This window comes from Ailuropoda melanoleuca, chromosome 7, assembly GCF_002007445.2.
Source record: "Ailuropoda melanoleuca isolate Jingjing chromosome 7, ASM200744v2, whole genome shotgun sequence".
In the NCBI taxonomy this organism is placed as follows: domain Eukaryota; kingdom Metazoa; phylum Chordata; class Mammalia; order Carnivora; family Ursidae; genus Ailuropoda; species Ailuropoda melanoleuca.
Genome location: NC_048224.1, coordinates 39,023,859 through 39,048,304, shown reverse-complemented (window position 1 = coordinate 39,048,304; position 24,446 = coordinate 39,023,859). Strand labels below are relative to the sequence as shown.

The 24,446-nt window shown below is 43.7% G+C and overlaps 3 protein-coding genes across 6 annotated transcripts in view; all 3 read left to right on the top strand.

Moving 5' to 3' along the window:
- The first annotated feature begins 11,038 nt into the window (after positions 1-11,038).
- LPAR1 (lysophosphatidic acid receptor 1) overlaps positions 11,039-24,446 on the top strand; it is a 356,091-nt gene continuing 342,683 nt past the window's right edge. For 2 of the 4 annotated variants that reach the window (XM_034664255.1, XM_034664252.1), the window contains exon 1: positions 11,039-11,654. The gene's annotated coding sequence lies outside the window, so the exon portion shown is untranslated. Of the gene's footprint in view, positions 11,655-16,811; positions 17,434-24,446 lie in introns of those variants that run through there. The other 2 variants (XM_019796721.2, XM_034664251.1) reach the window with 1 other exon arrangement.
- On the top strand, positions 12,766-15,566 carry LOC117803002 (olfactory receptor 2K2-like). Its single transcript, XM_034664256.1, has one exon. It carries the CDS (start codon positions 12,801-12,803, stop codon positions 13,752-13,754), a length of 954 nt encoding a protein of 317 aa, XP_034520147.1. The 5' UTR covers positions 12,766-12,800; the 3' UTR covers positions 13,755-15,566.
- On the top strand, positions 18,545-23,030 carry LOC100479323 (olfactory receptor 2K2). The gene has a single exon (XM_019796723.2). It carries the CDS (start codon positions 18,580-18,582, stop codon positions 19,531-19,533), a length of 954 nt encoding a protein of 317 aa, XP_019652282.2. The 5' UTR covers positions 18,545-18,579; the 3' UTR covers positions 19,534-23,030.

The following is a 24,446-nucleotide window of genomic DNA, read 5'->3' as shown; positions in this document are numbered from 1 at the left end:
AATAAAAGCTGCATGATCAGTTCTTTTGAAGGAGTGCCTTGATTTTTACTGGTTCTCTAGGAAAACAGTTCAACTTCCAAGGGATTGACGAGTGACACTTTAAAAACCAAGAGAGGCCCTACTGCCTGCCATCTCCTGCCCTCTCCAAAGCAGACGTTGGTGGCCTAACTGGAAGTTCTGGAGCAAAGCAGAAACAAAGGCAGGACAGCTGAAAAGTGGCAATCAGATACTTGGGGGGAAGTAATAATTGAAAGTTTGTTTTGTTTTGAGACAAGTAACCCCAGATGAACACATGGAAACAACAGGTAGTTCTGCTTTTGACCAAGACTGACAGACGTGGCTATGGACGTCAAATGTCAGAGGCAGAGGCGTATCCCGTGCTGTAAACTGCCAGACACATCTTGACACCGAGGGAGAGAGGCTTGAGAGCTCCCTTGCTGTATCCATAGTCGCAGCCAACAAGCCTACGTTGTTCCCTTCTCCTTTCTTTACCCCTAAAAGCAGGTTCCATTTTGATGGATTGGATTAACAATCTTTTTTAAGTGGAAAATCATAATGTTAACAAAAATTGGAAACAATCAGCCTTTCCAACAATGCCTATGTAAAATTTTAAGTTTTTCTTTATCTTAAGAAGTGACACATTTCTTTGACATTTAAGGGCCGTTGATAAAGTTGCCTTTAAAATACAAAGGACAGGGAGAAAACAGGTTGTGGTTAAAAGATAACTAATTTTTGTTCTTGTATTCCTGAAAAGAGTATTTTAAAATCAATTTTGGGATTAGCAGTTAGATATATAATTCTATTATGCTACTTTTGATTCCAGACCTGTCTTCAAATATAACGTTTCTTCCAAACATCAGTTGAAGCAAATATTTTTTTTGAGTATTTGTTTTATTTCAATGCTATAAAGATTTCCACTGTTTTTAGCCTCCAAGATTTCCAGTGTGATAACCGGTCATTCAAATTGTTGTTTCCCTGGATGTGTCCTTTTTTTTTCCTGGCTTCTTCCATGATTTGCTTTATTTTTGGATTTCAGCACTTTATGATATAACAAGGTGTACTTTTTTTGGGTATTTATCCTGTTGGAGATTTGCTTAGATTTTTGAATTTCTAAATTTTCATGCTTCACCAAATTTGGGATATTTGGGGCCATTATTTACCCCAAAGTTTTGCTGGCTTTTTTCTGTGCTATTTGCTCCCTCCTCTCTTCCTGAGACTCCAATTAAATAGCTACGTTAAATCATTTGATATTGTTCTAGGGGCTCCTGGGTGGCTCAGTCAGTTGAGTGTCTGACTCAATTTCAGCTCAGTTCATGATCTCAAAGGTCTTGGGATCGAGCCCCAGTCCCACTGGGCTCTGTGCTCAGCGGGGCATCTGCTTAAGGATTTTTTCCATCTCCCTCTGCCCCTCCCCCGCTTGCGCTCTATCTCTGTCTCTCTAAAAAAAATAAAATCTTTAAAAAAATCATTTGACACTGTTCTACATATCTCTGAGGCATTTTTAAAAAATGCATGTTTAAGTTCACTGACTTTTTGTTTGCTATGTCCATTCTGATATTAAAGACCAACCTGTGAATTTTTAGTTCAGATAATTGTTTTGTTTTAAAATTTCCATATGACTCTTATTTATATTCTTTTCCTAATATTTCCAATCTTTTCATTCATTACGAACTTAATTTTAAAATTCACAAAGCTTACCTACAGTAACTGCTTTTAAGTTCTTATCTGATAGTGACACACCTGGGTCATCTTGGGTTTGGTCTCCACCCCAGCCCCGCTGCCCTGCCGCCCCACCTTTTCCTGGTTCTTCATATGTCCAGTGTTCTGGGATTATATCCCGGACGTTGTGAATGTTCTGTTGTAGAGAATCTGGAGTCTATTAAACATATTCCTCCAATGAGGTGCTTTTCTTTTAGTAGGCAATTAATGGGCTTAGACTCAAACTGCAAACTATCTTCCTTTGGTTGGTGGCAGTTCAGATGTCAGTTCAATTATTTTTTTCCCCCTCAGCGGAGCTGTTTGCAATCTGCTCTGCAACGAGTGTGGTTTCAGAGGTCAGCCAGAGACTCGGGCAGAGTTTATGCACAGAATGTGGAGCTCCCCTCTCTGCCTTTTTTCTTTCCCGAATTTTCCCTTCACTTACTATCGTGGGCTCTGCCTCCCTCAGGCCGGAAAGAAGTGGTTTTCAATGAGAACATCAGCTCTTCCTGGCCCCATTTTGTCTGTGTTTCACTTAAGACAAAAGCCCCAAAGCCAGGAAACTCACCGTGTGTTGATCTCTTCCACGGTTTAGCTCTCTTCCCAAATCTGCCTTTGTTGACTCTCTGGAGCCCTAAGAGAATGGTTTTTTGTAGGCTGTCTGAGTTTATAGTTGTTATATTACGTAGGAGGGTCAGTCTTCTGAGAAGTTTATAAATTACATTGAACTAAATATACTCCTCCCCTATGACCCAGCAGTCATGCTCCTTGGTATTTACCCACATGAATCAAAAACTTATGTCCACACAAAAACCTGCACGTGGATGTTTACAGCAGCTTTATCCATAACTTCCAAGACTTGGAAGCAACCAAGATATCCGTCAGTAGGCTGAATGGATACGTTAACTGGAACATCCTGACCATGGAATATTATCCAGCACTAAACAGAAATGAGCTATCAAGCCCAGAAGAGACATGGAGGGAACTTAAATGCATATTAGGGAATCAAAAAGATCTGAAAAGGCTACATACTTTAATTCCAACCACATGACATTCTGGAAAAGGCAAAACTATGCGACAGGTAAAAGATCAGTGATCAGCAGGGAGGAGTAGGGAGGGAAGGATGAACAGGTCAGAGAATTTTTAGGCAGGGAAACTATTCTGTAGGATACTAGAGTGACGGTGTGTGACACCAGAGTAAATCCTCATGTAAACTCTGGACTTTGGGTGAGAATGATGTGTCAGTTTAGGTTCCCTGATTGTAACAAATGTCTGACAAATGTTGATAGTGGGGGAAGTTGTGCGTATTTGGGGGCAGATGAGATATGGTAAATCTCTCTACTTTCTGCTCAACTTTGCTGTGAACCTAGCACTGCTCTAAAAAAAGTTAAAAAATTATTTTTTAGAAAAATCTAAAGGATTTTATAGGTTTATTTTGGATTACAAAGGTAATGAATGCTTTTTGCACATATAACAAAACTTTTTAAAGATGAGAGATCACCTATACGCAACTTCCAAAAGATAGCATGTTAATTTTTTTAATTAATTTTTCTTTTTTTTAATTTTTAGAGAGGGAGGGGGAGGGGCAGAGGGAGAGAGAGACTCTTAAGCAGGCTCCACGCCCAGCATGGAACGCAACCCTGAGGTCATGACCTGAGCCAAAATCAAGAGATGGATGCTTAACCCACTGAGCCACCCAGGCGCCCAGTATCTGTTAATATTTTAATGCCTACCATTCTAGGAATAATAACAATGACATAATTATTACTAAAATAATTAATGAAATGTTATTAATTTTTAATTAAATGTATTTAGTGTTAGGCTACTGTTGACCTTCTGATGCTATATTCGGAGGAGGATGTGCTTCTGGACCGCAGCTGACTGTGGGTAACACACAGCAGAAAGGGAAACCCTGGTTAGGGGAGGACACAGCCTGTCACAAACATTACCCTTAAATAGTCTGAATTCCTGACCCAGACATCCAGGAGATAAAAGAAAATGCCTACTGTTTAAAGGCACTGAGCTTCGATTATTTTGTTATGCAGTGATAGGACATTAATACTTCCAAGAGTAGTTCAATTTTCATACCATGTTGGAAAGTCGTTTAGCACTGGCTCCTAAAGGCGACTTAAGCATGTTCGGTCAGTGTTTTCACTCCTAAGTATAGACCCATCAGAAATGGGCATCCAAGTCCCCAAAGACCCACACATGCAGGGTAATACAACATGAGCCCAGAGTGGAGACAGTTCAGATATCTCCCAACAGGACAGTGGATCCGTAAAATGTTCTGAGCATCAATAGACTCTAAGGCAGCAATACAAACGGGCAAATGAGCCACACACATCCACATGGACCTCTCAAGCACACTGGGGAGGCAAGGAGGCCAAACGCACCATAACGCACAGCGCAGGATGGCACAAAGTCAGCAGGTCGTGTTCTACGTGTGCTTGAGAAGGGTGTGTGTCTGTGTGTGCGTGGTGTTGGGTGGGGTGTTCTAGAAATGGTGTTCAGTCTATCCGTTTTACGGTGCGGTTCCAGTCTTCTCTGTCCTTCTTGAGAGGCTGTCTAGTTGTTTATCAATTACTGAGAGCTGAGTATATTAATGTCTTCAACTATTGTTGAATTGTCTACTTCTGCCTCTAATTCTGTCAGTTTCTGTTTCAAGTCTTTTGGGGCTCTGGTTTTTTGTTTTGTTTTGTTTTTTTAAGAGAAGCGGGAGATGAGAGAGAGAGTGAAAGAGCATGAGCAGGGGGAGGAGCGGAGGGAGAGGGTCAAGCTGACCCGGAGCGTGAAGCCCGACGCAGGGCATGCTGGGCTCAATCCCACGACCCTAAGAACACGACCCAAGCCAAAATCAAGAGTTGGACACTCAACTGACTGAGCCACGTGGGTGCCTCTGGGGCTCTGTTTTTTAAGCACCTCTATATGTATTTACACTTGTTATGTCTTCTTGGTGGATTGACCCTTCCATCATTATGAAACACAGGCCATATTTTCCTTTCCTTTACATGTCTCATCATTTTTTTGTTGAAGACTGGACATTTAAGTAATATTATGTGGCAACTCTGGAAGTCAGATTCCCTTCATTCAAGAGTTGTTGTTAGTGCTGGTTTCTTTTTTAATGATTTCCTGAACTTATTCTATGAAGTCTCAAAGCTTTATTGTAAGTGACCACTGAAGGCTCTGATCAGTTAGCTTCGTGGTCGGCTAGTGATGCACCCCTAAGTTCTCCAGTCTGGTAGCTACTCCTATCCCTCCATTACCCAAAGCTCTGTTACCCCAGACTGTTGTGTTTATATGATTTCAGTTGAAATTTTGGGAGTAATGGAGTAGAGAATAGCTAAGACCAGCCCACAGTCTAAAATTCAAGATGACATATCAATATTTAAATAGATCCTTAGTCTTCCCTGTTACAAAATATTTTTCATTGGCTAGTTTCTCTGGATTTCTTTTAGTCCTCGATGTTTCTTGGCTCTCTTCCTAATACTCTCTCCAGTCTCCATTCTTCCAGTGTTCTAAACCCCTTCTGAAGAAGGCAGGATTGAACTTTACAATCCTGTAACTTCATTTTTAAATAGAAGAATTTAGTTCCCTTTATCGTAGTCCTTTCCCATTTACATGAGCCCGGGCCCTACTTTCACAATGGAACAGCCCCCTGGAGGTGCATTTCTAAATAAAAGAACCACATAACCAGGAGATGAGATAATTATGCCTCTTTGGAATGGTGAACTGGCTGGAGTCAGTTTTGCTATTAAGTAGCAGTTTTTCCTTTCAGTTCTTTGGTTTTGTGAGAAATGATTCTGTAAGACTTTTTTCATCTCTACTGTCTTTTATAGAAATTTCTCCTGCTTCAATTTTGAAGGAATCACTTTAATATAGTAATTTTGTGTCTTACCAGAAAAGAATTATTATTTATTTATTTATTGAGAGAGTGGGGAGGGGCAGAGGGAGAGGGAGAGAGAGAATCTTAAGCAGGCTCCACGCCCAGTGCTGAGCCCAGCACAGGGCTGGATCTCATGACTCTGATCATGACCTGAGCCAAAATCAAGAGTCAGACGCTTAACAGGCTGAGCTGTCCAGGCGCCCTTCAGAAAAGAATTGTTTTTGTTTATTGATCAAAATAACACAGGTGGACTCTAGATTTTGCATCAGGATTCATTTAGTTTACTGGTTATGTCACTACTGTTATTAAAATTTTTTTGTTCCCTTCATGTAAGTTCTGCACTGTTCCTGTTAGAGTTATTATAAGATTTCTCACAATTTTAATATAATTGATAATGGCATCTTTTTCTGGTCACTCTATCTTCCAACTGGCTATGAGAAAATTACTGATTTTTATTTACTTATGTGTTATTACTTTACTAAACTATTGCTGGGGAACAGTTTTAATTGGATCTCTTCTTTTTAGACATAAAAGCACATAGTTTGCAAGTGATAATTTTATCTCCTTTCCTCCAATATGAATGCCTATTATTTCTACTTAGTATCTCATTGTCAGTCTTCTAGCACAGTTATTGTTGCACTGTTGCCTGGTGATAGATTTATTGTAAGCACTGACATTGAGGGAAGTAGAGTTTTCAAGATGAATCCTATTAAAACTGTGAAGTCATTAACTCTATGTTGTTTCCTATGTTTTACAGCCAAGCCCATTGGGTGTAGCAGGTTTAACTAGTTCAAGTTTATCATGAATGGGCCACTCTAGCCCATTATTCCCAAAATGTCATTCTACAATTAGCTCTATTTTTAATTCTTACATTATTCGACCTGTTTGTTACTTCTTTTCCTAAGAAGGAAGAAAAATCTGCTTATTCATGTGGTATGACCCAGTTGTCCTGGTCCTTCCTTATCTGGAGTGTCCATTCACCCTCGGTGATCCAGAGTATGTGAACTGTCATAAGGACACAGGAAAGATGGAACTGCATACCTTGCAAAAAGAATGTGGTAATAAATGTACCTGCTGTCTACACACATTCAGAACTGCCCCCCCCCAACAGGATTTGGTTTATTCTTCCTCAGGAAGGTGGTCCTGAGGGTGGCAAGTGCCACCCTGTCCCAGGTGGAGGGCCCAAGGGCCAGGCAAGGCCGGTGGCGGGAGAAGTGGGTGAGGCTAGGCTGAGGCCTCAGCAGCGGTGGTGGGCTGCAGGGCAAGGGCCCTTGCTGCCCAGGGTGCAAAGCACAGGCTGGGACTGGGTCATGGCAACAGGACATGGGCACCCCAGGAAGTGAGACGCAGGGCCACATGACATACACCATGAAATACAAGCAACATGACTCCTGAGTCGGCATGTGGACAGTGTGCACAGATTCACAGGTCAGACAGATACCCCACCGCGGCTGGACACATGGGCACCATGGTGGTATCATAAAGACTACGAGGACGCATGGCTCCCGGGACACGCGGACTCGATGGCCTCCAGAGTCGCCCCAGGTCAGCAAGTGCACTGGAATCGTGAGGAGATGGACGTTGGGGGCTGGTCTGGAGGCGCCTCGGGGCAGCGTCCACGCAGACCCCAGGGGCTGGGTCTGTCAGCCACACTTCGTCGGGAAGCTTCCCCACCTCTTCGTAAATGAAGAACACAAGGGCCCCGTCCAGGCTGACTGCGCGCGGGCGGGGCCGGGGCCCTTGCGCAACGCCTCGAGCCCCTCCTTCCCCAGGCTCTGCAAACCGCACACCCGCTTGCTGTCAGTGCGCCCCCCTACCTGGCATCCGGCTCCTGCTCGCGGCCTCAGGAGTGTTCCAGAAGCCATTGGTTCCACCTGCGCGAGCTCCCAACACCCAGTGATTGATTAGCGGGTTCCCGTGCGCGGCGGGGTGGCCTCTCGGTACCAGCTGCGCGGGGAGGTCGTGACGAAGCACCAGGTGGCCTGGGGCGGGGGAGGGGTGTTGGGGGGGGTACCTGCTTTGGCCCCATGGCCGCGAGGCCCGTTCCGGCGCCCTCAGGCCTTGTTCGCGCACACTCTCCTTGGCCCGAGCAAGGCTCCTCGGTACTTTGGGTCCCGCAGGGCTGGTCGTGGATGCACTTCACCCTCATGGTCCGCGTGGTGCACNGCACCCCCGCCACTCGCCGCCGACCCCCGGGACCCCCGCGTCCCCGGCTCTGGTCGTCGCTTGTCCCTGCTTCCTCGGCTGCGGGGACCGCCCGGGCCCGAGACGCACGCCCGCCACGGCCTCTGCCGCCGCCCAGGACTTGGCTCCAGGAGCGGAGGGGCCACGTGCGGGGCCGGCCCCTCCGCAGCGAACTTCTGAAAAACGTGTTTTCATGCACTGACGGTAAGTGGAGACAGGTTGCCCCTGTGACACTAGCTACTGAAGTATTTTAGAACAAGGACATATATGCACTATGGGGTTATGATTTCACTCTGATACAGTTCTAATCTACAGCCCACATTCAGGTTTCGTCTATTGTCCTAATAATGTCCTTTAGNTCTTTTAGGGCCAACCCCCCCCCCCCCCCCCCCCCCCGGTCTAATACTGAGTGCTGGGTCATACATTGCATTTACTTGTTATGTTTCTTTAATCTCCTGGAACGTTTCTTAGCCTTTTCCTTTGTTTCCTGATGTGGACAGTTTTGATAAGTGTAGGCCGGTTTTTTTTCAGAATATCCCTTAATTTAATTTTGTCTGGTTTTCCCTCATGATTAGATTCAGGTTGTGTATTTTTGACGGGAATATTATAGCAGTGATATTATGCCCATCGTATTAGCACGTGGAGTCCACTGGTCCTGTGCTTGGTGATGTTAAGGTGGTGAGTTCTCCGCGTCTCCCCGCTGGAAAGCTATATTACCTTGTTTTTGAAATTAATCAGTAATTTGTGATACTTTAACACCATGTAAATACCCTGTTTTCTCATCCAACTTTTACTTGTGACAGCTATGATGCTTACGTTTACCGATACAACACTTTACTTGTTCTGATCTACAGATCAACAACCCGTAATGATTTTCTAACCACATCATTCTTTTATATTTATTTTTTGGCATCCTCCCATAAGGGAAAGTTTTCCTTACTTTATTTCAGAAGAACTCATGGATTCTTAATTTATTCTCTAGATTATAGTCTATTTAAACCATTATTTATTTTGATGCTCAAAATAATCTGTCCCAGATTTGGCCAATGGGAGCCTCATCGAGTGGCTTCCTATGGCCTTTTGAAATATTCCTGTCATTCTTTGCATATTTCCTGATATTCTAGTGCGGTAAGCTACTCTAGGTCAGGCTTGTCCTTTTCCTGCTCCAGCTTTGGAAAGGGGAACTACATTTCTTTTTAGGTGAGAATTGTATTTAGAAACCAAGAACTGGGTGGTGGGTGTGTCCATGGCTACTGAGGGTTCATTGCTTTAAGGCCCTCTTCAATATGTGTGTATTGAGCAAAACTTCTGATCAGTTGTTTAGGGCAAGTGCCTTAAAGAGTGAACTTTCTTTCTGTAAACTCTGAAAACTAGGGAGTAGTTCCACAAATGAAAAAACGTGTATCTTAGAATTCTAGGGATATCTTTTCTCTCTAGACCGTTAAATATTCTACACTGTAATCATTCAAGAAAAAAAGTATTTTTTAAAAAATATTTTAAAATTTAAACTCAATGAATTAATATATAATGTATTATTGGTTTCAGAGATAGATGTCTGTGATTCATCAGTCTTATATAACACCCAGTGCTCATTACAACATGAGCCCTCCTTAATGTCCATCACCCAGTTACTCCATCCCCCCACCTCCCTCCCCTCCAGCAACCCTCAGTTTGTTTCCTATGATCAAGAGTCTCAGNGGGGCGCCTGGGTGGCACAGCGGTTAAGCGTCTGCCTTCGGCTCAGGGCGTGATCCCGGCGTTCTGGGATCGAGCCCCACATCAGGCTCCTCCACTAAGAGCCTGCTTCTTCCTCTCCCACTCCCCCTGCTTGTGTTCCCTCTCTCGGTGGCTGTCTCTCTCTGTCAAATAAATAAATAAAATCTTTAAAAAAAAAAGAGTCTCTTATGGTTTGTCTCCCTCTCTGATTTCGTTTTATTTTTTCCTCTCTTCCCCTATGATCCTCTGTTTTGTTTCTTAAATTCCACATATCAGTGAAATCATAGGATAATTGTCTTTCTCTGATTGACTTATTTCACTTAGCATAGTACCCCTTAGTTCCATCCATGTCAAATAGGCAAGATTTCATTTTTTGATGGCTGAGTAATATTCCAGTGTGTGTGTGTGTGTGTATCACATCTTTTTTAATCCATTCATCTGTCAATGGACATCTGGGCTCTTTCCATAGTTTGGCTATTGTGGACACTGCTGCTATAAACATTGGGGTGCAGGTGCCCCTTCGGATCACTACATATGTATCTTTGGAGTAAATACCCAGTAGTGCAATTGCTGGGTCTTAGGGTAGCTCTATTTTCAACTCTTTGAGGAACCTCCATACTGTTTTCCAGAGTGGCTGCCCCAGCTTGCATTCCTACCATCAGTGTAGGGGAGAGTTCCCCTAAGGAAAAAAAAATCTTGATCTAGCAAGGATGGACAGGGAGGAATAGAAGACTTTGTTTTTATGAGTTCTTTGAAATTATTTTGGGAGAACTGTGGCTCACTCTGTCTCAGTTTTTAAAAGTTTGATATAATTGGATCATTGGGACATGATCCCTCAAGGATCTGAAGTTTCAAACCTCTGTATATTATAGCTGCTGAACTTTAAATTGCTCAGGGAGAGCAGGTATTCCCCCCAAACAAAAGATGATTTAAATTTACGTAGTATGTTGGTTGCTATCCTTTGGCACTTTTAGTTATGGAGGTGACAGTCGATAGTTTTGAAATAGATGAATTGCAATGTTGATTTTTACATAATATGTTTAACATTTTAGACACGATACATTCATTCTTTCTTGCATGTAGCTGACTTTATGAGGTTCATAAAACAATATTCTATTTGGAGTTGGCAACAGGGGATTCAGATGGGAGGACAAATTTTTCCTGGCTACTATTTTTTTTTAAATATATTTTTTAGAAGTTTTTAAGTAATGTCCACACCCAGTGTCGGGCTCGAGCTCACAACCCTGAGATCAAGAGTCCCATGCCCCACTGACTGAGCAGCCGGTAGCTCCTCCTGGCAACTATTTTTAAACAGTAGAAACATATCAAGTCTCGGTTAACTGGGTTAATTTTTCATTCTAAAAAAACACTGTGTCTTTTTTTGTTAGTCTTAAGAGTAACACACACACACACTCATTTAGTTTCTTTAAAATAATTTCTTAAAATGATATAGAATTTTTGTACAGAATTTGTTCAATATAAAATCTAGCAGAGAAATCCCTAATAAATAATCACGCTAACTAAAAAATGAGTAAGAGCTACCTACTGTGCTGTAGGAGAAACGGAGCTCTTAGGAGGAGAAGCACGAACTCTGCGTGATCAAGGACTGCAGAGGGAAGTCCTACTGATAAGCATTCCCTAGAATACCGACAGCATCCTGAGCGGTAGCTGATAATGTTTGGACCTGCAATGCAAGCTGCTTGGGGACCGATGAGTAAAACAGGAAACGGCGGAAGGGTTTGTTAGTAGGCTAGGCATGAGATACCGTGGAGCACAAGTCATAAAGAATAATATAATAATACGAACACTACGGGAAAAATCCTATGTTCCTGCTCTGGCGGCATGCTATAAAATATTGCCCCCAACGTGATTATACTATTACCCTGTGTGCCAGCTTTTGAACTATGGGGAGCTGGGAGGCAAATGAAAACATTGGCTCAAAGGGAGAAACCAAGAAGGAACACCAGTGATGAGAAAGGGAAGAATGAAACATTGTAAGTAAACCATATCAGGGAGGAATTTGCCAATGAGAGAAAGAGCAAAGGTAGGATGTGCACAGGGAACGACCATACGGGGAATGTTTCAAAACGAGGATATCTGAAAATAGGAAAGAACCCGTAGGGAAAGGAAAACGGTGGAAGGTGATGAAGACCGGAATCAGTGCTGAAGCAAGGTAGGTTTTTGCTTTTTCTTTCTGTTAATTTGAAATGTATAAACCAAATCATTCAGCGTCTTGTTAATAATTAGATAACCTATAATGTTCTTTTCCAAGAGATGTTAAGGTAGCTTAAAAGGGGAGTTTATTGGGGCACCTGGGTGGCTCAGTCATTAAGCGTCTGTTTTCGGCTCAGGTCATGATCTCGGCGTTCTGCGATCGAGCCCCGCATTGGGCTCCCTGCTCAGCAGGAAGCCTACTTCTCCCTCTCTCACCCCCCTGCTCGTGTTCCCTCTCTCGCTGCCTCTCTCTCTGTCAAATAAATAAACTTTTTTTTTTTAAAGGGACTTTATTTTCTACCTCTTTGGGATCTTCTTGGGTTTTCGTGTAGATGAAGACTGTTGCTTGGGAATAATTAGCACGATTTACATACTCACGAAGGCATGGGTCTCAGTAATGAACGAGACTGTACCATGGATGTGTCCGTGTTTAAATAAGGTGGCTTATTTTGTGTGGCTTGTAAACTGGCTCTTCAGTGTAATCAGAATGGGTATCTACGATGCTTTCAACAGTCATCATTTTTGAGACAAGCGTATGGACCTCCAAGCTATTCGCTGGAAAGGAAAGAATTCATTTAGACCAAGAACTTCATAGACCCAGAACAAATTCATTTGTTTGTTTCTCTCAATATCCCTCCTCTTCTTCCAGTGAAGATCATCACTGGTTTTTATTGTACAAACCTGTTTTCTTTACTTCCCTTCTTACTGTGGCTTACTTTTCTAACCTGTGCTCAGTTTCTTCAGTGTTTGTTCCTAATTTTGGTTGCACGGTACTTTCAAATCTCTACTGAAAAACTGTGTGCCAAGCATTGGAAAACAGGCTGAGATTCAGGTATTAAATGTGTTGATTCTTGTTTTTAAATTCACTCTTTTCTAAATTTTGTTGTGGATTAATCAGCTTTTTATGTCGATCAAACCTGTTTCCCCCCCTTTAGATCAATAGGTAAGTCCTGTGATTTCTTGTGGCAAAATTGATAAATCATAGTGAAAATAAATGCGAAAGTGTTTTCCTAACTAAACGAACACAATGCTTGATCCCTCTCTTTATGTCCTCAGATGAAATGAGGAGAGTAATATTAGAATAACTCCGGGGGCAGAAAAGGAAATGCAAGGAGAAAACCTCACCGTTTGGAGCTTTTTTCTCCTGGAGGGTTTTTCTAGGTACCCAGCGTTAGAGATCGTTCTCTTCGTCTTCAGCCTCGTGATGTATCTGATCACGCTCTTGGGTAACAGCACTCTGATCTTGATCACTGTCCTAGATTCACGCCTCCAAACCCCCATGTACTTGTTCCTTGGAAATCTCTCTGTCCTGGATATTTGTTACACATCTGCTTCTGTTCCCACTTTGCTGGTGAACTTGCTGTCATCCCAGAAAACCATCATCTTTTCTGGGTGTGCCGTACAGATGTACCTGTCCCTGGCCATGGGCTCCACGGAGTGTGTGCTCCTGGCTGTGACGGCGTATGACCGTTACGTGGCCATTTGCGAACCCCTGAGATACCCCGTCATCATGAGCAGGCAGGTCTGTGTGCAGATGGCCGCTGTCTCCTGGGTGACGGGCTGTCTGACCGCCCTGCTGGAGACCAGTTTCACCCTGCAGGTGCCCCTCTGTGGGAATCTCATCGATCACTTCACGTGTGAAATTCTGGCCGTGCTGAAGTTAGCTTGCACACGTTCACTGCTCGTGGACACGATCATGCTGGTGGTCACTGTGCTCCTCCTGCCCGGCCCCATGCTCTTCATTTGCATCTCTTATGTCTTCATCCTTTCCACCATTCTGAGAATCAGCTCAGCGGAGGGAAGACACAAAGCCTTTTCTACGTGTGGTGCCCACCTGACTGTGGTGATCTTGTTTTACGGGGCCGCCCTCTCCATGTACCTGAAGCCGTCGTCCTCCTCGAGCTCACAGGAAGTAGATAAGATCATCTCACTGCTCTATGGAGTGCTGACCCCTATGTTGAACCCCATCATCTACAGTTTGAGAAACAAAGAAGTCAAAGAGGCCGTGAAAAAAGTACTGGGCCGCATGCTATGGTATCGAGCACACGGACGTCTCTGACTCAGGTGCGCTCCTGGCAGAAGTCAGCGCAGAAATCCTACGCGGCGCGCTCACGCTTAGAACGCTGATGTCACCCCCAGCCCCGGCAGTGTCACAGCTGTGGGATATGTGTGCGCCAAAGTGATTGCCCGTGGGCAGCAGTAGGTCCAGTTGGCCTTTGGTCGTAGTTTCTGTCCGCTGTGTTTCCCGGTTGCCGAAGTGTTGGTCTGTAGCCTCCTCACGCGCGGGCCCTGCGGCAACGCTTGGATGCATTCATCAGTGAATGTTGGCGCCCCGAGAAATTGGTGTGTGCTCCCTGCCTCAGGTCCTTTCTAGAATGAGGTGGGCGCACAAAGATGCAAAGAAACAAATAACCGAGATGGGCCTTGATTATGCAAATGGGAAAATTAGAGGAAAATGAAAAGCCTCTCTTGGCATCGCACGGTGATGGGACTAGAAATGCAACCCTTCTCCTCTTGTCTCTGCCGAGAGTTCTGCCACTGCCGCCGCGCCTCCCTCAGGACCCTTCCTCACTCAGAACTGCTGACGAAGGCTCCTGACTTTGTGACTGAAGCCTCCAGTACCCGTGTGATTTGCTTACCTGCCACCCTTGCTTTTCTAAGCGCATAGATCCTTGTGTAAACTGTTATCTGTTTCTTTGTCTGTGCCGCCCCCCCCCCGCCCCCAAAGGCTTTCTGTGTGTCAGCCTTTTCTCTTTACCGGGCGGCTGACCTCACAAGGGCAGGGAAACGTCTTACGGTGTCCCTTTCATGCTTACAGCAGACATTGGTCAACTAATAAACTTACCAGGTTTAAACGAACCCCCTTGAGAAGTCAGTACCACCCGTGAAGGTGATGCCGGGAACCCCATAGGGCAGTGAGGTTTCTTGCTTTATAAATATTCAACGATGGCAGAGACCGTGTTTATGGTAGTTGTTTTAAAACTTTTATTTGTATAAAAATTTTGCTGGTGATAAAACGCCGACTCCAGGTCTCTCCTTGCAGATATTCTGATGCAGTAGCTCTGGGGTGGGGTCCTGACAGTCTGCATTTCAAAACAGATCCCTGAGAAATTCTGGTACAGATTTTGAGATGACTGTACTCTGGGAGACATGGTTTCTGGCAAAAATCTAGCATTCCAAAATAAAAGTAGGATTCGTTCTCATTTCTCCCCTTTTGCCTTTTAATTTTGTTTTTCCTTCTATTGTTTGTGCCTGTGTGTGTGCCTTCTCATTTGTCTACTTCCACGCCCAGGGTAGGGAAGAGGAGAGGGTTTTGAATGGAGGAAGTTTAACCCACTTGACAAATTTCAACATTTTAAAGACCTGAAATGTTTTAGTATTGGATGTTGTGTTCTGGATGATTTCACTTGTAGACCATTCCCTTAGCTCTAGGGCTTCCATTACATGTTTGGGGATGTATAACCCACATAAAAAGACACTTGAAGTTATCACCCAGCAAAGTTCTGGTGATGCCGGGGTGCCTGAGTGGCTCAGTCAGTGAAGCTTCGGACTCTTGATTTTGGCTCAGGTCACGCTCTCAGGCTGGTAGTATGGAGCCTGGCATTGGGTTCTGTGCTGGGCATGGAGACTGCTTAAGATTCTTTCTCTCCCTCTCTCTCTGCCCCTCTCTCTAAAAAAGAATTCCTGGTGATGCAGCAAGGGGACAAATTTGAAGCCAGATATTGCTGCCAACAGATGTTTGATCATGGAGGATGAAAGCAAGCCCCGAGTAGATGGCTTTGGGGCAGGAGAGGAGAGCTGACCACAAAGCTTTCATCCCAGAAGTAATTCTTTTTTCTGCTTAGATATCTCAACCTTCACAACCAGATACCACATTCATTTCCTGGTAATTTNTTAGTTCCATCCATGTCAAATAGGCAAGATTTCATTTTTTGATGGCTGAGTAATATTCCAGTGTGTGTGTGTGTGTGTATCACATCTTTTTTAATCCATTCATCTGTCAATGGACATCTGGGCTCTTTCCATAGTTTGGCTATTGTGGACACTGCTGCTATAAACATTGGGGTGCAGGTGCCCCTTCGGATCACTACATATGTATCTTTGGAGTAAATACCCAGTAGTGCAATTGCTGGGTCTTAGGGTAGCTCTATTTTCAACTCTTTGAGGAACCTCCATACTGTTTTCCAGAGTGGCTGCCCCAGCTTGCATTCCTACCATCAGTGTAGGGGAGAGTTCCCCTAAGGAAAAAAAAATCTTGATCTAGCAAGGATGGACAGGGAGGAATAGAAGACTTTGTTTTTATGAGTTCTTTGAAATTATTTTGGGAGAACTGTGGCTCACTCTGTCTCAGTTTTTAAAAGTTTGATATAATTGGATCATTGGGACATGATCCCTCAAGGATCTGAAGTTTCAAACCTCTGTATATTATAGCTGCTGAACTTTAAATTGCTCAGGGAGAGCAGGTATTCCCCCCAAACAAAAGATGATTTAAATTTACGTAGTATGTTGGTTGCTATCCTTTGGCACTTTTAGTTATGGAGGTGACAGTCGATAGTTTTGAAATAGATGAATTGCAATGTTGATTTTTACATAATATGTTTAACATTTTAGACACGATACATTCATTCTTTCTTGCATGTAGCTGACTTTATGAGGTTCATAAAACAATATTCTATTTGGAGTTGGCAACAGGGGATTCAGATGGGAGGACAAATTTTTCCTGGCTACTATTTTTTTTTAAATATATTTTTTAGAAGTTTTTAAGTAATGTCCACACCCAGTGTCGGGCTCGAGCTCACAACCCTGAGATCAAGAGTCCCATGCCCCACTGACTGAGCAGCCGGTAGCTCCTCCTGGCAACTATTTTTAAACAGTAGAAACATATCAAGTCTCGGTTAACTGGGTTAATTTTTCATTCTAAAAAAACACTGTGTCTTTTTTTGTTAGTCTTAAGAGTAACACACACACACACTCATTTAGTTTCTTTAAAATAATTTCTTAAAATGATATAGAATTTTTGTACAGAATTTGTTCAATATAAAATCTAGCAGAGAAATCCCTAATAAATAATCACGCTAACTAAAAAATGAGTAAGAGCTACCTACTGTGCTGTAGGAGAAACGGAGCTCTTAGGAGGAGAAGCACGAACTCTGCGTGATCAAGGACTGCAGAGGGAAGTCCTACTGATAAGCATTCCCTAGAATACCGACAGCATCCTGAGCGGTAGCTGATAATGTTTGGACCTGCAATGCAAGCTGCTTGGGGACCGATGAGTAAAACAGGAAACGGCGGAAGGGTTTGTTAGTAGGCTAGGCATGAGATACCGTGGAGCACAAGTCATAAAGAATAATATAATAATACGAACACTACGGGAAAAATCCTATGTTCCTGCTCTGGCGGCATGCTATAAAATATTGCCCCCAACGTGATTATACTATTACCCTGTGTGCCAGCTTTTGAACTATGGGGAGCTGGGAGGCAAATGAAAACATTGGCTCAAAGGGAGAAACCAAGAAGGAACACCAGTGATGAGAAAGGGAAGAATGAAACATTGTAAGTAAACCATATCAGGGAGGAATTTGCCAATGAGAGAAAGAGCAAAGGTAGGATGTGCACAGGGAACACGACCATACGGGGAATGTTTCAAAACGAGGATATCTGAAAATAGAGAGGAAAGAACCTGTAGGGAAAGGAAAACGGTGGAAGGTGATGAAGACCGGAATCAGTGCTGAAGCAAGGTAGGTTTTTGCTTTTTCTTTCTGTTAATTTGAAATGTATAAACCAAATCATTCAGCGTCTTGTTAATAATTAGATAATCTATAATGTTCTTTTCCAAGAGATGTTAAGGTAGCTTAAAAGGGGAGTTTATTGGGGCACCTGGGTGGCTCAGTCATTAAGCGTCTGTTTTCGGCTCAGGTCATGATCTCGGCGTTCTGCGATCGAGCCCCGCATTGGGCTCCCTGCTCAGCAGGAAGCCTACTTCTCCCTCTCTCACCCCCCTGCTCGTGTTCCCTCTCTCGCTGCCTCTCTCTCTGTCAAATAAATAAACTTTTTTTTTTTAAAGGGACTTTATTTTCTACCTCTTTGGGATCTTCTTGGGTTTTCGTGTAGATGAAGACTGTTGCTTGGGAATAATTAGCACGATTTACATACTCACGAAGGCATGGGTCTCAGTAATGAACGAGACTGTACCATGGATGTGTCCGTGTTTAAATAAGGTGGCTTATCTTGTGTGGCTTGTAAACTGGCTCTTCAGTGTAATCAGAATGGGTATCTACGATGCTTTCAACAGTCATCATTTTTGAGACAAGCGTATGGACCTCCAAGCTATTCGCTGGAAAGGAAAGAATTCATTTAGACCAAGAACTTCATAGACCCAGAACAAATTCATTTGTTTGTTTCTCTCAATATCCCTCCTCTTCTTCCAGTGAAGATCATCACTGGTTTTTATTGTACAAACCTGTTTTCTTTACTTCCCTTCTTACTGTGGCTTACTTTTCTAACCTGTGCTCAGTTTCTTCAGTGTTTGTTCCTAATTTTGGTTGCACGGTACTTTCAAATCTCTACTGAAAAACTGTGTGCCAAGCATTGGAAAACAGGCTGAGATTCAGGTATTAAATGTGTTGATTCTTGTTTTTAAAATCACTCTTTTCTAAATTTTGTTGTGGATTAATCAGCTTTTTATGTCAATCAAACCTGTTCCCCCCCCTTTAGATCAATAGGTAAGTCCTGTGATTTCTTGTGGCAAAATTGATAAATCATAGTGAAAATAAATGCGAAAGTGTTTTCCTAACTAAACGAACACGATGCTTGATCCCTCTCTTTATGTCCTCAGATGAAATGAGGAGAGTAATATTAGAATAACTCCGGGGGCAGAAAAGGAAATGCAAGGAGAAAACCTCACCGTTTGGAGCTTTTTTCTCCTGGAGGGTTTTTCTAGGTACCCAGCGTTAGAGATCGTTCTCTTCGTCTTCAGCCTCGTGATGTATCTGATCACGCTCTTGGGTAACAGCACTCTGATCTTGATCACTGTCCTAGATTCACGCCTCCAAACCCCCATGTACTTGTTCCTTGGAAATCTCTCTGTCCTGGATATTTGTTACACATCTGCTTCTGTTCCCACTTTGCTGGTGAACTTGCTGTCATCCCAGAAAACCATCATCTTTTCTGGGTGTGCCGTACAGATGTACCTGTCCCTGGCCATGGGCTCCACGGAGTGTGTGCTCCTGGCTGTGACGGCGTATGACCGTTACGTGGCCATTTGCGACCCCCTGAGATACCCCGTCATCATGAGCAGGCAGGTCTGTGTGCAGATGGCCGCTGTCTCCTGGGTGACGGGCTGTCTGACCGCCCTGCTGGAGACCAGTTTCACCCTGCAGGTGCCCCTCTGTGGGAATCTCATCGATCACTTCACGTGTGAAATTCTGGCCGTGCTGAAGTTAGCTTGCACACGTTCACTGCTCGTGGACACGATCATGCTGGTGGTCACTGTGCTCCTCCTGCCCGGCCCCATGCTCTTCATTTGCATCTCTTATGTCTTCATCCTTTCCACCATTCTGAGAATCAGCTCAGCGGAGGGAAGACACAAAGCCTTTTCTACGTGTGGTGCCCACCTGACTGTGGTGATCTTGTTTTACGGGGCCGCCCTCTCCATGTACCTGAAGCCGTCGTCCTCCTCGAGCTCACAGGAAGTAGATAAGATCATCTCACTGCTCTATGGAGTGCTGACCCCTATGTTGAACCCCATCATCTACAGTTTGAGAAACAAAGAAGTCAAAGAGGCCGTGAAAAAAGTACTGGGCCGCATGCTATGGTATCGAGCACACGGACGTCTCTGACTCAGGTGCGCTCCTGGCAGAAGTCAGCGCAGAAATCCTACGCGGCGCGCTCACGCTTAGAACGCTGATGTCACCCCCAGCCCCGGCAGTGTCACAGCTGTGGGATATGTGTGCGCCAAAGTGATTGCCCGTGGGCAGCAGTAGGTCCAGTTGGCCTTTGGTCGTAGTTTCTGTCCGCTGTGTTTCCCGGTTGCCGAAGTGTTGGTCTGTAGCCTCCTCACGCGCGGGCCCTGCGGCAACGCTTGGATGCATTCATCAGTGAATGTTGGCGCCCCGAGAAATTGGTGTGTGCTCCCTGCCTCAGATCCTTTCTAGAATGAGGTGGGCGCACAAAGATGCAAAGAAACAAATAACCGAGATGGGCCTTGATTATGCAAATGGGAAAATTAGAGGAAAATGAAAAGCCTCTCTTGGCATCGCACGGTGATGGGACTAGAAATGCAACCCTTCTCCTCTTGTCTCTGCCGAGAGTTCTGCCACTGCCGCCGCGCCTCCCTCAGGACCCTTCCTCACTCAGAACTGCTGACGAAGGCTCCTGACTTTGTGACTGAAGCCTCCAGTACCCGTGTGATTTGCTTACCTGCCACCCTTGCTTTTCTAAGCGCATAGATCCTTGTGTAAACTGTTATCTGTTTCTTTGTCTGTGCCGCCCCCCCCCCGCCCCCAAAGGCTTTCTGTGTGTCAGCCTTTTCTCTTTACCGGGCGGCTGACCTCACAAGGGCAGGGAAACGTCTTACGGTGTCCCTTTCATGCTTACAGCAGACATTGGTCAACTAATAAACTTACCAGGTTTAAACGAACCCCCTTGAGAAGTCAGTACCACCCGTGAAGGTGATGCCGGGAACCCCATAGGGCAGTGAGGTTTCTTGCTTTATAAATATTCAACGATGGCAGAGACCGTGTTTATGGTAGTTGTTTTAAAACTTTTATTTGTATAAAAATTTTGCTGGTGATAAAACGCCGACTCCAGGTCTCTCCTTGCAGATATTCTGATGCAGTAGCTCTGGGGTGGGGTCCTGACAGTCTGCATTTCAAAACAGATCCCTGAGAAATTCTGGTACAGATTTTGAGATGACTGTACTCTGGGAGACATGGTTTCTGGCAAAAATCTAGCATTCCAAAATAAAAGTAGGATTCGTTCTCATTTCTCCCCTTTTGCCTTTTAATTTTGTTTTTCCTTCTATTGTTTGTGCCTGTGTGTGTGCCTTCTCATTTGTCTACTTCCACGCCCAGGGTAGGGAAGAGGAGAGGGTTTTGAATGGAGGAAGTTTAACCCACTTGACAAATTTCAACATTTTAAAGACCTGAAATGTTTTAGTATTGGATGTTGTGTTCTGGATGATTTCACTTGTAGACCATTCCCTTAGCTCTAGGGCTTCCATTACATGTTTGGGGATGTATAACCCACATAAAAAGACACTTGAAGTTATCACCCAGCAAAGTTCTGGTGATGCCGGGGTGCCTGAGTGGCTCAGTCAGTGAAGCTTCGGACTCTTGATTTTGGCTCAGGTCACGCTCTCAGGCTGGTAGTATGGAGCCTGGCATCGGGTTCTGTGCTGGGCATGGAGACTGCTTAAGATTCTTTCTCTCCCTCTCTCTCTGCCCCTCTCTCTAAAAAAGAATTCCTGGTGATGCAGCAAGGGGACAAATTTGAAGCCAGATATTGCTGCCAACAGATGTTTGATCATGGAGGATGAAAGCAAGCCCCGAGTAGATGGCTTTGGGGCAGGAGAGGAGAGCTGACCACAAAGCTTTCATCCCAGAAGTAATTCTTTTTTCTGCTTAGATATCTCAACCTTCACAACCAGATACCACATTCATTTCCTGGTAATTTCAGAGTCATGGTGAAGTGGTATTCTGTAGGAGGCTTTTATTACAGGAGACCTGGCTTTTATGTTAGAGTAGAACTAATTATCTGCCTCCCGGAATCCGCTGTAATATCTGTGCTACCAAATATATCAGGAATGGCCGGAGTTATAGACATATCTGAAATCTTGACTTCGAGGGGTGAATTATGAGAACTTAAAGACACAGCAACTGAGCAACCTCTGAGCAAAGTCATCAACTTTAACACAAGGAACTGAGCAAATTGGCATGGAAATAAGAGTTTCAGAATGGGATATGGATCAAAATGGGACACAAATGGATTAGAAATGACGCGGATGTCAGAAAAGGACTCACGTTGGGACCTGGGCAGATCTCTCTGTAGTAGTTGTTAACGATGAGATTAGGAGTTACAGTAGTTACAGCCACAAGGTTCCTAAAGTTGCTATGAAAAACGAGTGAATAGAGATGTAAATGTGTCTTATGTATTATAGGCAATACTAAAGTTAATTATTGGTAAGCCGTGCATTCCTTCATCTGGATTAGATTCCATCTTGACCAGTACTAATTGCAGTCATAACTTTTAGAGTCTGGGGTAAAGGGATCCTTTTCAGGTATTGTTAAAAAGAGGAATATATTTGACAGAGAAGGTAAAATGACATCTGACAGCCAATTCCTGAATGATTACGTAACCAGGTCTATGCTGTAGAAAAATCTGATCATGTTACTTCCCTGCTTCAATCCCTTAGTGGCTTTATTACTCTTAAAACTTGAAGTCCTTAAGATGACATTCAAGGACTTTCTTAATCTGATTACCCACCATTTACATTCTTTGCTCTAGGAACACACAACTCCTTTTAGTTTTGTGGAAGTATTGTGCTCTGTCTTGCTGCTTCTTTTATTAGGAACACTTATTATAATTTGTAACTTGGTAATAATTCGTGGGTTTGTGTGTTTCACACCAGTTGTACCAGTGTGCAGGTTCACGGAGGCAAAGACTCCATCAACTTCATTAACCATCGTATACCTAGGGATTAGCACGAGGTCTGGCAGTAAACATCTGTTGGACAAAAATATGCATGTAATAAACTTCTGATGGCAACTCAATGAGGTGCTTGATCATTCCTGAAGATGTCAAAGATGACTTCTAGGTGTCCAAGAAGGCTGATGGTGGGGTTGAACATTAAATCATGAGTTGTGTTTTAGACATGTTGAATTTGTCATGATTTTGAGATCTATAAGTAGAAATATCAAGGATCAGTTGGATATGCAGATTTGAAATAATGAGAAAGATCAGCCTGGAGATAGAAACTTGTAACGTATCTGCACACATGTAATGAAGTGATCAACATGGTTAACGTGAACTTAGGGAGAGAGTATAGAGTGAGAAAATTGCCCAAGATGAAACTAGAGAAACGCTAATATATGAAGCCCATCAAATAGGAAAAGCCAACAAAGAGGCATTGATAAGGAACACATTCTAAGTAGGAAGAGGACAAAAACCAGGACACAGATTCCAGTTTTGACCAAGATGAAGTAAGCACATGCCATCCTGTTTTATTTTTATATATATAATGGATTATTACTCAGCCATAAAAAAGAATGAAATCTTGCCACTTGCAATGACATGGATGGAGCTAGAGAGTACTATGCTAAGCGAAATAAGTCAGAGAAAGACAAATACCATGTGATCTCACTCAGGTGAAATTTAAGAAACAAAACACACAAGCAAAGGAAAAAGAGTGAGAGAGAGAGAGACCAATCAAGAAACAGACTCTTAACTATAGAGAACAAACTGATGGTCACCAGAGGGGAGGCGGGTGGGGGATGAGTGAAATAGGTGATGGGGATTAAGGAGGGCACTTGTCACGATGAGCACTGGTCCTTGTGTGTATGCTTGTATGTATGGAAGTGTTGAATCGCTATACTGTACCCCTGAAACTGTATATTAATTGTATATTAACTGTACCAGAATTAACGAAAATGAATGAATAAATAAATACTCTGGAGAGAATGTGTGGAGCATCTATGTGAGGACTCTGAGAAATAAGATAGCAAGCAGACCTGGGAAGGAAACTACCTTGCAAGCTACCAACAAACTCAGGGTGAATTTCTGTCTCTCCTCCTCTCCCTCCCCCAGTATCTCTTAACTTGGACTGAAGGGAAGGCTGAAACCCAAACCCAGGGTCAGGCAGAAAGATAGAAAGATCTCCAGGAGACATTCCTTTTCTTTTTTGTCTGGAAAGAGAAATGGTGCTCCTGTGCATCAGAAAGAGTGAAGTACTTTCCCTGATGTTTTTCTATTATCTCTGGCCCAGATCCCCAGGCAGTACTGTGGTGACAGTGGCAGGGCCAGCAGTGGTGGCTGGGCAGGCATCTGAAATCCTTAGGAAAGAACGTTTCTTCCTGACCGGAGGGACTGTGGTCCCAAGAGCACGGGAGGAGTCCTTATTGCTTCTCTTCTCTATCTTTTCACTGTTTGGTACCTGGAGCAGAGACTTCTAGCTTCCAGAACTGTAAGAAAATAAATTTCTGTTGTTTAGGTCACCCAGTCTATGGTATTCTGTCATGGCAGCCTGAGCGGACTCATACGTGGCCCCTTCCTCCGTCTCCAAAACCAGTGGATGAATCAAGTCTTTCTCACATTGGATCACTCTGACCCTGCTTCGGTCATCACAACTTTCTCTAACTCTCTTCTGTCTCCTTCCACTTTTAAGGACCCTTGTGATTACATTGGGCCAAGGCAGATAAGTGTTCTCATAAGGTCAGCTGATCAGCAACCTTAATTCCATCGGCAACTTTGATCTCCTTTGCCATGTGCGTTAATAACACATTTCCTTTATCCACTCATCCATAGCTGAACAGATTGGAAACCTGGGTTGCTTCCACCTCTTGGCTGTTGTGAATAATGCTGCAGTGAACATGAGTGTGCAGATATGCCTTTGATATCTTGCTTTCAATTCTTTTGGATATGTAACCGTAAGTGAGTTTGTTGGATCAGATGATAATGCTATTTTTAATTTTTTGAGGAACTTCCATACTATTTTCCATAGTGGCTGCACTATTTTACATTCCCACCAACAGGGCAC

Excerpts from the sequence above, each read along its gene's own strand:
- LOC100479323 (XM_019796723.2), top strand. The coding sequence starts at position 18,580 with ATGCAAGGAGAAAACCTCACCGTTTGGAGCTTTTTTCTCCTGGAGGGT.
- LOC117803002 (XM_034664256.1), top strand. The coding sequence starts at position 12,801 with ATGCAAGGAGAAAACCTCACCGTTTGGAGCTTTTTTCTCCTGGAGGGT.